At 40.7% G+C, this 13,226-nt stretch overlaps 1 protein-coding gene across 1 annotated transcript in view; it reads right to left on the bottom strand.

Annotated features, from left to right (window-relative positions):
- Window positions 1-13,226, bottom strand: part of LOC122789343 (CREB3 regulatory factor-like) — a 1,518,167-nt gene that overhangs the window by 1,226,570 nt on the left and 278,371 nt on the right. The window contains exon 2 of the mRNA XM_044056721.1: window positions 5,651-5,767. Within this exon, the coding sequence (XP_043912656.1) occupies window positions 5,651-5,767 (117 nt within the window). The remainder of the gene's footprint in view (window positions 1-5,650; window positions 5,768-13,226) is intronic.

Genomic DNA, 13,226 nt, shown 5'->3' with positions numbered 1-13,226 from the left:
AACCTATGGTGGGTTATAAACATTTATTAGTATAATCCTTTTGGTTCCCTGGTTTCCTCTCACCTTTATACATCTAGTTAGCTAGTTCCCCTTTTTTCTTCTACTTTCAGATTACTGCTCCTTGCAATTAATGTCACTGCATCTCTTTTCCTGCAATCTTTAATTTGAAAGTGATATCTTTTGCACTGCAACATAATCACTGCCTCAATTTTAAACACAAGAGTTAGCACTCTCAATCTCCTCCTCCTCTGATCTGTTAAGCCATTAATATTCCATGCAATCAAATTTGTAAATTTAACACAGCTATACATTTTCTCTTAATTTATATTTATCCTGTTGTACTATTTCCCCTTGAAAGCTTTTTTCCTCTATCAGCCAACTTTAAACTAATTTCATGAACATGCATACAAAACAGTGAAATCAAAAAGAAAACCTATAAAACCTGTAATAAAAACTTCTAATGCATTACTATTTCAGGATAAGTACTATGTATGCCTATTAGTCTTGCATGGCTACCTGTTATCTTCACTGGATACTTCTGTTTTATCATAAACTACAAGAGCCACTCTGTTCATTCCATGCTTGTTCTCCCTGAGATGAAGACCCATTCTTTTCTTACACTGCTTGAAATCTATCCATGCCTACATCCCAAACTTCCTCCCATTTATGTGTTTGGTTTACCATTTTAATTCAGTATTTCTACTAAAACATGTCCAATTACTCTCTCATTGAGTATTGCAGTTTACTAAATCACCTATTTCCTTAACCTTCACTTAGTTTTGTAAGTTCCTTACCTTACTTAGCAAAGAGCTGCTACCTGTGAAAACAATACGAGCATGCCTAATGCAAGCCCTCCACTTCAAACTAATGAGGTAGGTCATACTTAAGAGAGTCTAGGTAGGTGTGATGGCCTTTCATCGATTGCTGTGTATTACCGTTTAAATAAGCATGGGCTTTTCTTAGACAACCAACCAACCCTCCTCTTAGTTCAAATAGCACCCCTACCTTTTACACCACTCCATTTTGTTTCCTTGCTTCTTTTTTTTTTTTTTTTTTTTTTTTTAATATTACAAAGAGAATACTCTTAGCACTTTAGTGTCAGTTGAATAGAATGGCCAAGTCAACAGAAATAAAAGACAGTCAACGGTGTTATTTCTCTATCAAAGCACTACTTAAACCTTTCACATAATAAGCACTCACCACCCCCAAAAAAAAACAAAAATACAGCTTTGCTGCTCATGAGTGAAGCACAAACCAAATGCAAAAAACTGAATGCTGTAAAATACTTAAAATTAACACATTAAAGCATGACTATTTTCACTGCAGAATTTCTAGTAGTGGATTATGAGTCCCTTTCATACTTACTATTTTCTTGAACAAAAATTTCCAGACTAGATCAACTTCCGTACGATTATCTAATTAATGTCATCTTAATAAAACTAACCCTGCACCTACCCCTTTCAAGGGGTACAGGCTAAATAGCACAAGTAGGGAAGCAGCATTAAGTAAACAAAACCATGATGAAATCACTATCATATGGTGTTCCAGATCACTTTTAAAATTTTTTTAGTGGTTTCATAAAACATTTATCCAAGACTCAATATACCATGTGGAAAAAATTATCCTAATATTAAAGCTCCTCCTGTTCCAGCACTTAATGCAGGTCCCACAAATGATGAGTCATGTCCAGATGCTTCTGTATGGGGTCAGTGATCTTTATGATAAGCTCAGCAGAATTTTGTCTGTCCATTTTTTCCTCCTAAAACATGGGTCGTGTCCTTATAGGATGTCTTCAATTTTCTCCTGTAGCATCAGAAGATGCAATCTTCTTTATGTACTATAGAGACTTTCTGCATACTTATTTCTCTTCAGTTGTAGCCAGGTCCTCCACACCACAATCAGGATCTGGCTATGGCTGTAACACCATCAGGATAATTTTTTTTTTCAATATTGCTGGATACATTAATCTAATTCCAAGTCCCATTTGCTTCATTTTCTTATGACTAGTATATTTGTTTCTTTCCATTGTTGTCATCAAAGAATAATCATTACCTACAGTCTGACATCCTCCACCTTAACTGAGTTTCCTTTCTGCCACAGCTTTGAAACAGTTTTCTGCATCCTAACTTTCACAGTTAGAAAGGAAAATCTATAGTTAACCTGTGTTCGTTACAATTTCTAAGTGCTGATAAACTGCATCCTCTACTGAAAAATACATCCTAAAACTCATGATACGCATCTACCATTCAACCAGTCACTGTAAATGTTTCTTCCTGGTTGCCACAACAGCCACAGTACTTGTTCATTCTTGTGTATAGACAAACTGCATACAACATCCCTGTGTTCACCATACAGCCTCTCTGATGCAGACACTGGCAACCCAATCGCCTTCTCAATCTCCAATGAAGAGTTCGTAAACCCTGTCCATACTATCATTCTGGTTTTCCCGAAAAAATCAAAGAAGCTCAAACCTTCAATTCCCAATACTCCAGTCATGAATTCTTCTGTCTAGACTCATCTTCCACTGCAATGAACACGTCCTGCACATATTCCACATGGCGACCCAAATTATCCATTTCATTTTGCACATCTATCAGGTGCTGACATGATTTGTTTGATATTCAGCTTGCTGTGACATCCTTTCTGCTAATATATTCAGGGAACAGATTTTGTGCCACAGTTCAAACTTCACTACCTCCAAACTTTTTGTGACTGACATTCAAAAGTATTTCACCATTACCAGAACACTACTCCAATATCCAACAATAAATTAACACATACAGATGTCTTCAGTGTTCATCAAATCAACTAACAGTTCCATTCATTTAGCCATCAGAACCACCCTGTTATTTATACAAATTCAGTCATTGCCACTCTCTTTAAAATTTACTAATATATGGCAGTGTTCCCTTGGCACAACACACTAAGCCCCTGACCTAGGTTAAAGTTCAATTAGCAGCTTGGATGTCTGCTGAAGAAGGGATGGAGAGGAATGATGAGGCTTAAGCCTGATTACCTCTCTTTACGGGGAAGTGTGCATGCTTAAAGGCACACGCTCCATAATAGAATCCAGCCCTGGTGGAGAATGGGACTAGTGTCAAAGTTCTTCCCTACAAGATGGGTTAGGGCCAAAAGATGATATGCAGAAGTGTGTGTGTGTGGAGTCAGGGCTTACATGGTCCAAGGAGGACTGGAGCACAAAGAAATTGTTCTTAATTATCAGAAATATAACTAATTTGCGTCATGACATAAAGCAGACAGAGACACAAACAACCTCATCAAGCACAATGAAGATTTCTTTCTAGCAACTTACCTATTAGATGGGACACAACTGAAAGGGAATTTTATACCCTATGGATATTTTGGGCCTTATCCACCTGTCATGATGGCCATATAAGCAGAAAGGAGGAAAGGACGGGTGGCTGCCAAGTGCCTCCAGAATGGATCACTCATATAGGCAGTTAGTGGAAACAAAGACATAAGAGATACAAAGCTAGTCCTGAGGTGGACATAAGGCTATAGCCTTGTACAACCTCAGTAATTACCAATCTCCCTTATCCTAGTGCAAAATAAGGCAGGTAAACCACCTGCACAAAGAAACTAAAAAAGGAATTCCAAGTTAGAGAGATGTTTAGCAAAGAATGTGCTGAACTCTTTGCTGAAGCTAAAAATCCTTTATTGAGGAGACGAACAAGATCATTCAGCTTATGCACAATTGTTAGCAATGGATTTGAGGGTGTGCTAGATGTGGTGGCTTCTTGCTGGACAGAAGCTCATCTTCTTCAAATTGGTCAGGAGGTCTATCACTATATTTGCATACCAGGTAATTCTGACAATCAGGAGTAAGCTAGTGTATAAAAACACAGTAACAAACACCTTAAATCTTTGCAGGTGGCGCAAAATTATCATCAATATTTGAAGTCTGAAATTAGAAGTTTACCAATCTATCCTATTAGCTAAAGTCTCTTTGGTCCCAGTGTTTTTGAATAATCTTTTTCAAATCCATACCTAAAAGGAAAAAAACATACAGTCTCAAATGAGAAGTATAAAGAACCATTATGGAAATACAGCACTAACAAACAGTGGAGAAAAAAATAGCTACAAACCACAGGCGCTATTAGCTCTGTCCCGGTCTACTTAAAAATTGTAGTGTGTGAAAACAAGAAATACTTGAAAAACGCATGGAGGATAAGTATTCAACAAAAACCAGTAAAAAAAAATGTTCTCAATTAGCTACAGGGTGCAAAACTTCAGTAATAGCTGTTATGTCATTTTTTTTCCAAGACTAAGAGACTGTGGATTGAACAACTATATTTGTGGTCAAACGCTTTGTTGACATTGAGTCTAATTGAGTGTTTTTTTGGTTTTTTTTTTGCCTTTGAGATGGTCAAAAGGAATGATGGCCAACTTAAGAAAACAGAAGCCAACATGGTCTAGGAATCCCTGTAGTTGATTAGCAAGCATGTTCCTTATGAATCCGGATATTATCTTGGACATTATGTTATGCTATCCTCCTTTTCAGTTTATTACTTTGCTTATGTAGAAAGCATGGCAGCCTCTGTATTGTCCGCTGTACACTACTGCTTCACTTTCACAATTCTTGTAATCTTGCTTGAATACAGCTTACCCAGTGAAGGGGCAGGCAAATTCATTGGAGTCACTCATGGTCGGGCAGTACCTGCAGTCAGGGGGCACATTTAAACGTTCCTGTGAGGCAAGTTGTGGACAGTATATGTATTTTCTAAAAAAAAAAAATTAAAAAATATAAAAAATGAAATCCCCGATGCTCCTAGCTTTTTTGACCATGAAGCCTGGGCATTTTTTGTACTACCTCCTGTTAAGACTAATGGGATCCATGACTTAAAACACTGCTACTCACCTAAACAAACACTTCTGGTGCTTTTTTCTGCTGCAGAATTTGATCCCAAACTTAACTCTTTCAACTTGCTCATCCACAGCAAGTTGATGTGGAGACACTGCTGACTGAAAACTTTTCAAACCACAACCAAAGAGAAGTCAGAAATACTTTTATTTTAATTACGTTTGTTTAGCAAATTAAGTGACTTAATCAGAGCTTAAAACTAGTTAAAACAGCAATTCAAACAGCTAATAAAAATAGAGCAAATGGTGAAAACATGTCAACAGCAAGCCTGACAATAAGGTGGAAGAAAATCACTAGTAAAATTAAAAGGTACTGGGTAGGTGAAAGGATTGAGTCAGGGCAAACAATGAAACAACAAATTAAGGCTCACTGCTGTAATGCAAAATTTATTATGCAGTTACAAAAGTATGCTGGGGCTATTTTGCTAGTGACTGAATGCTGTAGAAAGACATTTGGACAGCAAGGTCTTCTCAATGCATTTTTAGGATAAGGGAGAAGTATAGAGTAAACCAATAAACTTTCAGGTGCTAAGCTGTCCTAACACCTGCCAGCATTAGTTCTGCTGTTACCGAGTAAGGGCTGCCTCATACTATGACCACTGCTACTCTGTATTCCACTGACCAGTGAGGAGTGGCTCAAACCAGAATTTGGGTACTAGCCCAAAATATATGGTGGGTTGGAAGAGGGACACCAGTACATGACACATGACCAGCTAGCCCAAGATAAATAAAAAAAAGCTTGAAAAAATATTTTTAATAGTGAAATTACCTGGTCATATCCTGAATCTTCAGCACTGGTTTCAGCAGTTGCGGTAACCCTCTGTTCAGAATGGCGACAGTTCCTGTAAGCATCCCCAAATGCTGGTTCCATCCCACTTGTGCCTGGCTACAAAAAACACATATGGACATTACTATAACAAAAGGGAAAATATTTGCACTAAATAAAAGTTAGAAGAGTTGCGCCTTTCAAGGTAAAAAGGTCCATTAATAGGGATAACAGGAAAGCCACCTGTGCAAGTTATTTCAATACACACATCTTTCAGCAGAAAATACATTCCAACAATTCATAGGCAGTAAGACAAGAATACAAAAAGAAAGTACAAGTTGTGTACACTTTCCATAAATGTAGATGTTCAAGTGTATTCACTGTTGCAGTCATCACATTTGGGTTATCTGCTTGCAGTAGCCCTCAGTCGGCCTGATTATCAAAGTCTTGGGTCCTGCGTTGGTTGCGGTCTCATCTTCCATGACGTCAGGTCGTCAGGGGTATAAAGCATGCAGCCGACGCCATTACATCAGTTTTTCTTGCCCCAGATGTCAAGTGCCCCCCCGAACGGGAAGAAATGAAATATATAAGATTATGCCTACAACAAAAAAGCAAATACACCAAAAAGCTTTTAAGCATAGTGAAAAAGGAATAAAGGCATAGCCAAAAAAAAATAATTAGGGGGCTGGAGGGAGGGTAACCAGGACTGCAACAGTGAATACACTCGAACATCTACATTTATGGTAAGTGTACACAACTGTACTATGTTCTTCATGTTTTACTGTTGCAGTCATCACATTTGGGTAGATTCCCAAAGCTAAGGATGGGAGGAGGATTTAAATAGCATAAAGACCAGCTAAAAAGGCACTGCAAGACTGCAGTAGCAAAACCAGCCCTGGATTTAGAGAAAATTGGCAAATGGTAATGCTTGGTGAAAGTATGTACAGAATTCCAGGTAGCAGCGTCTATGATGTCCCTGGTAGGGAACACCTCTGAGAAAGGCTGTAGAAGCAGATGCAGCCCTGGTAGAATGTGGTATTATCCCCTGTGGGATAGGTTTTCCATGGTGCTTATAGCAGAAATAAATGCAGTGGCCTATCCATTTAGAAATGGTTTGCTTTGAAATGGCCTTCCCCTCTGCCCTTGCGGCAAATACAACCAGTAGCTGCCCAGATTTCCGAGAGGTTTAGTCCTGTCCAAGTAATATCCAAGTTGTCTGTATACGTCTAAGGAGTGCAGTATATGTTCCCCTTTGTTCTGTGGATTAGAACAGAAGGTTGGCAAATGAATGGACTGATTAAGAGCCACACTGGATACTACCTTGGGCATGAAGGAGGGATTGGTCCTGAGGGACACCCTGTCCGCATGAAAGATGATGAAAGGCTCCACTGCCATAAGGGCCTGTAATTCTGACACCCTTCTTGCTGAAGTGATGGCTAAAAGGAAGGCTGTTTTCCAAGAAAGGAATTTCAACTCTGCACTTGCAGCTGGCTCAAAAGGAGGCAGAGTGAGTTTTCTGAATACAAAGTTAAGGTCCCAGGCTGGCATTGGGGCTCTCCTAGGTGGTCTTAAGTTCTTGGCCCCTCTGAGGAACTGCTTGAGCAGTGGATGAGAGAAGAGGGGTGATACTGCGTTGTAATGAGCTGAAATGGCTGAAGCATGAACTTTGATGGACGAAAAGGAAAGACCCTTGTGAAGCATCTCAATTAAGTATTTAAGAATCTGGGGAAAATTGGGCACTGCTGTGCCCATCCCTGAGCTTGGTTCCAGGAACAGAATCTTTTCCATTTTTCAGCATAAGATTTTCTAGTACTAGGCCTCCTTGCCTCTAAAATGACATCCAACACTTGTTTACTGAGGGCTGGTAATGGAGAGCTCAGGTAATTAGCCAAGCTACCAGGTTGATGGTTTGAAGATGAGGGTGCAAAATCTGGCCCTCCTGCTGAGACAGAAGGGTAGGGATCTAGGGCAGGTGCCAAGGATCCAGCAGTGACACACTGCGCAAGAAGGGGTACTCAGTGTTGGCATGGCCAGTCTAGTGCAATCAGTATCAACCTTGGTTTGTCCTGTTTGATCTTGATGAGGAAAGTCATAAACTGATACATTTTTCCAGGTGAAGGACAGGGCATCCACTTTCCAAGCTTGTTTGTGGGGAGTCCTTGTGCAGAATTTGTCCAATTGGTAGTTCTGGGGGGAGGCAAACAGGTCTATATGTGGGATCCCCCATTTGTTTATCAACATGTTGAATGTCTTTCGTTCCAGTTTCCACTCGTGTGGGTCCATGAGATTTCTGCTTAGATCATCTGCCAGTGTGTTTAGGTTTCTGGGCAGGAATTGAGCCTGTAGGTGCACTTGGTAGCTCAAGGCTGTATTCCACAGAGCCATGGCTAGTATGCAGAGAGGGTATGAGTGGGTTCCCCCCAGCTTGTTTATGTACCACATAACAGTGGTGTTGTCCGTCTTTACCATTAATTGTCCTGGAAGAATGCAGTCCTTGAAGGCTGTCAGAGCATTTTGTACAGCTAACATTTCTTTTTGATTGATATGCAGGTGCATTTGACTTTGGTTCCATTTGCCCTGAATGCACTTCCCTGCCAAGTGAGCCCCCCATGCAAAGTCTGATGTGTCTCTTGTTAGGGTTTGGGTGGCAGGGGGTAGAGTGAATGGCTGCCATGTGTTTTGATGGCAGGCCTCTGCCCACCAAAGGAATTCTAGCCGTAGGCAAGGTACAATAGGAATCGTTGCTTCTACATCCTGAGAATGTTGACACCATAGGCTTTTTAGATACCACTGTAGTTTCCTCATATGCAGTCTTGCATATGGAATTAATAGAATGGAGGAGGTCATGAACCCCAAGGCTTGTAGTATTTGCCTTGCAGATAGCAGGTTCTTTGTGGCCACTAGTTTGAAGTAAGTTGTCAAATGAATTTGTTTCTCTGGCGTGAGGAAAGCTATCTGGGAAGTTGTGTTCAAGCTTGCTCCGAGGAATACAATTTGTAACCACTTAGATTATCTCCAACTAACTACTGCTCACAAATTAATTTTCTACCCAGATAAATGCCCAGCCTTAAACATCCTTGCCCCATACATCCCAAATAGATCTCTGAGATCTGAACACCAAAATTTAATCTCTATCCACAAACCCAAACGTCCTGCAGGCCAGCTCCTTCTCTCTTTCTCTCTAGGCAAAAAATGGAACTCCCTACCTCCTTTACTTAGGACCATACCAAACTCTGACTCCTTCAAGTCCAAACTTTTCTCTTACCTGTCTTCTAAACGGAAATGTTCCTGCTCTCACCCTACATAAATTCTAGGAAATTTTCTCCCTTGAGCTCTCTATACTCATTCTCCATGCTCCCTCAAACAAATATTTTTCTATTCTCCTAAAACAAACCTAAGCTACACTCTCTGTTTGAGAAATGTCTCTCTTGACTCCAAGTATGCAAATATTGTAAATAACATGTAACCTCAGAACCTTGAAGTATAGACAGTTGAATCCTGCTGCCCTCAATGAAAACTCCTGTAAATTATGTTCTCTACTATCTTTAACTGTGTTTTAAAAGTATATTTTTTTATGCATTTGCTTTTCTTACTGTATGAATTTTATAATTGTAACTTTACCTTCAACATTATGTAACCTTTATTGTATCATATTGCTTATGGAGCTTTTCTCCCCGGGCTGCTGCCCTGAATGAAAACTCCTGTAAATTGTGCTCCCTACTATCTTCAACTGTGTTTTAGAAGTATATTTTTATTCATTTGCTTTTCTTACTGTATAAATGTTAAAATTCTAACTTTTTTTTTTCAACATTATGTAACCTCTATTGCATCATATCGCTTATGGAGCTTTTCTCCCCGGGCCTCCACTGAAAATGGGCACTTTCTGGCCCAGTGGACTCCCCCGGTAATCAAACCGAAATAAATAAGTTAGCACCTTTTGTACAAATGCCAGATGATTCAAAAGTATGTCCTGGCTTTCTGCCTGAATTAGACAATTGTCCAGGTATGGGTATATTTGAATTTTTCTTTGCCTGCAAAATGCAATGACAGGCGCTAGGCACTTTGTGAATACCCTGGGTGCAGTAGATAAGCCAAAGGGCAGTGCAGAGAACTGATAGTGCATGTAGCCCTGCTTTGAAGGGTAGGTATCTTCTGCAAGATTCCTTGATTGGGATGTGCAGGAAGGCTTCCTTTAAATCCAGTGTTGCCAACCAGGCATCTTTGCCTAGCACAGGAAGTAGCTGTTGAAGAGTTAGCATCTTGAATTTTGGAATCACTAAAAAAGTGTTTAAGGTAGAAAGGTCCAGGATAGGACACCATGAATTGTCTTTTCTGGGTACCAGGAGAAGTCTTGAATAAAAACCTTGTCCCTTTTCCTCTTCTGGTACAGTCTGAATAGCTTTTATGCTTAAAAGAGAGAGTACTTGCTTTTGAGCCTCTGCTCATTGATTTGGGGGTAGATCTGGCCAACCGTTTGGGGTTGGTAATGTGTGGAAGTGAAATCTGTATCCTTGGGAAACTATATTTAAAACCCATTTGTCCTGGGTAATGAGTTCCAAGTTTTTGGCCTGCAGAGCAATCTTTCCCCCTAAAGGAGCAGTCAGTTGAAAAGTGCTTGAAAGTTTTAAAATCAAGTCATTGAGACAGCTTTCCATGGTGGGAGTCTTATTACTCCCTGATTTGGAGGCGGGAACCCCCCACTGCTTAGTCTTGTGCGTACCCTGGAACTGAAACCTGGGGCATCTGCTGGTTCTGGGTTTGGGTTGAGAAGACCTGGAAGAGGCAGGAAAGGACCAATTCGTAGAGGGCCAATGCCTACTAAATCTTGGAGGCTGAACTTGTAGGAAATTTTTAACAGTTTGCATAGATTTAGCTTTTTCCTCCATCTTTTTAAGAACTTCTTCTGCTCTGTTGCCAAACAGGTGGTCCTAATTTAAGGGAGCATCCAACAATTTAGCTTTAACATGATCTGGCAAAGATTGGTCCTTAAGCCAAGCATGCCTTCTAAGTACATACCAGTGACAGCAGCCCTGCAAGAGGCCTCTAATAAATCAAACCCACATTGCAAAGTATGTTTTCCAGCCTGTTCAGCAGAATGCATTAAATCCTTCAGGAATCAACATCATTTTCTGTTTAAGCAATCCAATAATATGTTGCTGATACTTTAACATATGAAACTGACAGTTTAAGGCCCTAATGGCCAAGGTTTCAGAAGTGCATACTTTCTTACCCCATCTATCCAGCACCCTGGAGTCTCTATCAAAAGGGGTAGGATTTTTGGCAGTAGTAGCCTTAATGCCCTTAGGTCCCTGTGAAATAGTCTCAGGATCCGCAGTAGGATTTTTAAAAAGAAACTTGTGAGAATCAGGAACCCTGTAATATCTATCAGGTTTTCTGGGAGCAGGAGGCAAAAAATCAGTTGCCAAACTAGATTCTGAAAAGGCATCATCAACAATGTCTAGTACAGGAGGGATAAGCTAGAGGCCTGTGTTGAGGCACGAATAAGAAGTCCCTAAGCCTCTTTTTAGAATCAGAGCAATCCTGGCTTTCCCAGCAGAAATGCTCCCTAAGAGTATGCAAGGTTTCACCAAAAGAGAAATCTTCTGGAGGGGATGCAGAGGGAATAGTCTTCTGCATCAGAATCCTCATAAGCGGATAAGGGTAAATCCAGGTCATCAGAAGAAACAGAAATTTCAGAATCCTGGTCAGAAGATTCATAAGCAAATTCAGTCCTAGGTCTCTTAGAAGGGGATGGTTGGCCTTCCCCTGATTAAAGTTATAACGTCTTCAGCCATTCTTATCCTTTGTTTTTTTAGGCATAGAAGCCTGAGCATGCAGCCTGGGCGTCGGTTTTCTAGGCATGGTTTGAGCTTTAGGCCTTAAAGAAGAAGATGGCGTCAGTTTAATATGCAAACCCGTAGGCCTGAATATACCCTCAGAAGCCGGTGCCTGCACAGCGGCTCCAGACCCATCCAAGGTAGAGACATCCGCAGGTTCCACAGCTGAAGCATCTCACGGCATACCAGACTCCGAATGGGTCTATGTAGAGGCCTGCGAATCAGAAGTAGCAGGTATTAGGGGCTGCAAAAGTGCCTCACTGAGTACTAGCGAACTGGTAACTGGCTTAGGAGAAGCGTCGTCGGCAGCTATGGACCTAGGCGGCCTGTCTCTGTCTTTATCTTTGCATTTTTTCGGAATGTCGGTAGTCGGATGGCTTACAGACGACATATCTGGATAATTGAACAGAGAACCGATATATTTAGAAGCGTAAATATACTGACGACGGATAGTTCATTGGTTAAATAAGGACAAAACTGACAGCGAGTTACATCGTTGGTCAGGGTCAGGGCCTAGGCAAGGAATACAGTACGAATTAAAATCTTTATGAGGTATCTGCTTTCCACAAAAAATGCAATTATTAACTTTTACTGATATCAGTAAAGAGCACGAAAAAGACTTCCCAATGGGGTACTTAGCTTTAGTTGAAGATTTCGGTTCTGAAACTCGAAAATGAAAATTTCAGGAGTCGGCCGACCGGCACTTGCGAACTGTTACTGCTTTGGGGTACCACATGGCAAGAAAGACTGATGTAATGGCATCGGCTGTATGCTTTATACCCCTGACGACTTGACATCATGGAAGATGAGACAGCAACCGACGCAGGACCCAAGACTTTGATACTCAGGCCGACTGAGGGCTACTGCAAGCAGATAATCCAAATGTGATGACTGCAACAGTGAAACACGAAGAACATCTGTTAAGGAGACTACCACAGGTCCAAGTCCATGTATCCAACTCAAGAAAGATGATATTCAAAGTAATCAAGCCTCACCATATCACCAAACAGAATCTTAACTAGTCTGCTTCGGTCACTTGGACCACAGTCTTTCAGAGAGAATTCAAGGCAGCTAGACATACTCAAGAAATGCTGCCAGCCATATCCTGCTCTGCTCATCACTCTTCAGCTCTCAAGTGTGACCTTTATTTTCAAAATAACAAAATTTCTACTGCACAATTAAACAATGTCCCACACAACAACCTGCCACCATACCATCATAGTTTCTAATATACAACATATTCATGGAATGCAATTGTGTTGTGTATTACAACTACTACTGATCAAATAAGAAGTGTCTTTTTTTTCTAAATGAAGCAGTGGTAAGTTTACTTCCAGTTCTGTTTTATGAGACTACAGTATTCACAAAAAAGTAAGATGGTGTTTGACCTGGCAGTATTGCACAGATCTGCAGTCATAAAATTAGTAGTTCAAGACAGACTACTTTCTTAAGTTCAAAATACTAGGCTAGCTGCCTTTGCAGGCTACTTCAAGCCTAGCCAATTTCCCTTTTTGTGCTCAAACTAACCTGTTGGGCAGCCATGGTGGTGCAGCGGTTAGTGTTGTCACCTCACTGCAAGAGGTTCTCCGGTTCGATCCTCGGCTGGGGTGCCTTCTGTATGGAGTCTGCATGTCCTCCCTGTGGTCGCGTGGGTTTCCTCCTGGTACTCCGGTTTCCTCCCACATCCCAAAGACATGCTGTATGTGGATTGGACACTCTAAATTGGCCCTAGGTGTGAGTGT

This window comes from Protopterus annectens, chromosome 14.part0 (genome assembly GCF_019279795.1).
Source record: "Protopterus annectens isolate FY-2018-M chromosome 14.part0, PAN1.0, whole genome shotgun sequence".
Lineage (NCBI taxonomy): Eukaryota > Metazoa > Chordata > Ceratodontiformes > Protopteridae > Protopterus > Protopterus annectens.
This window is presented reverse-complemented; position numbering and strand designations above follow the sequence as displayed.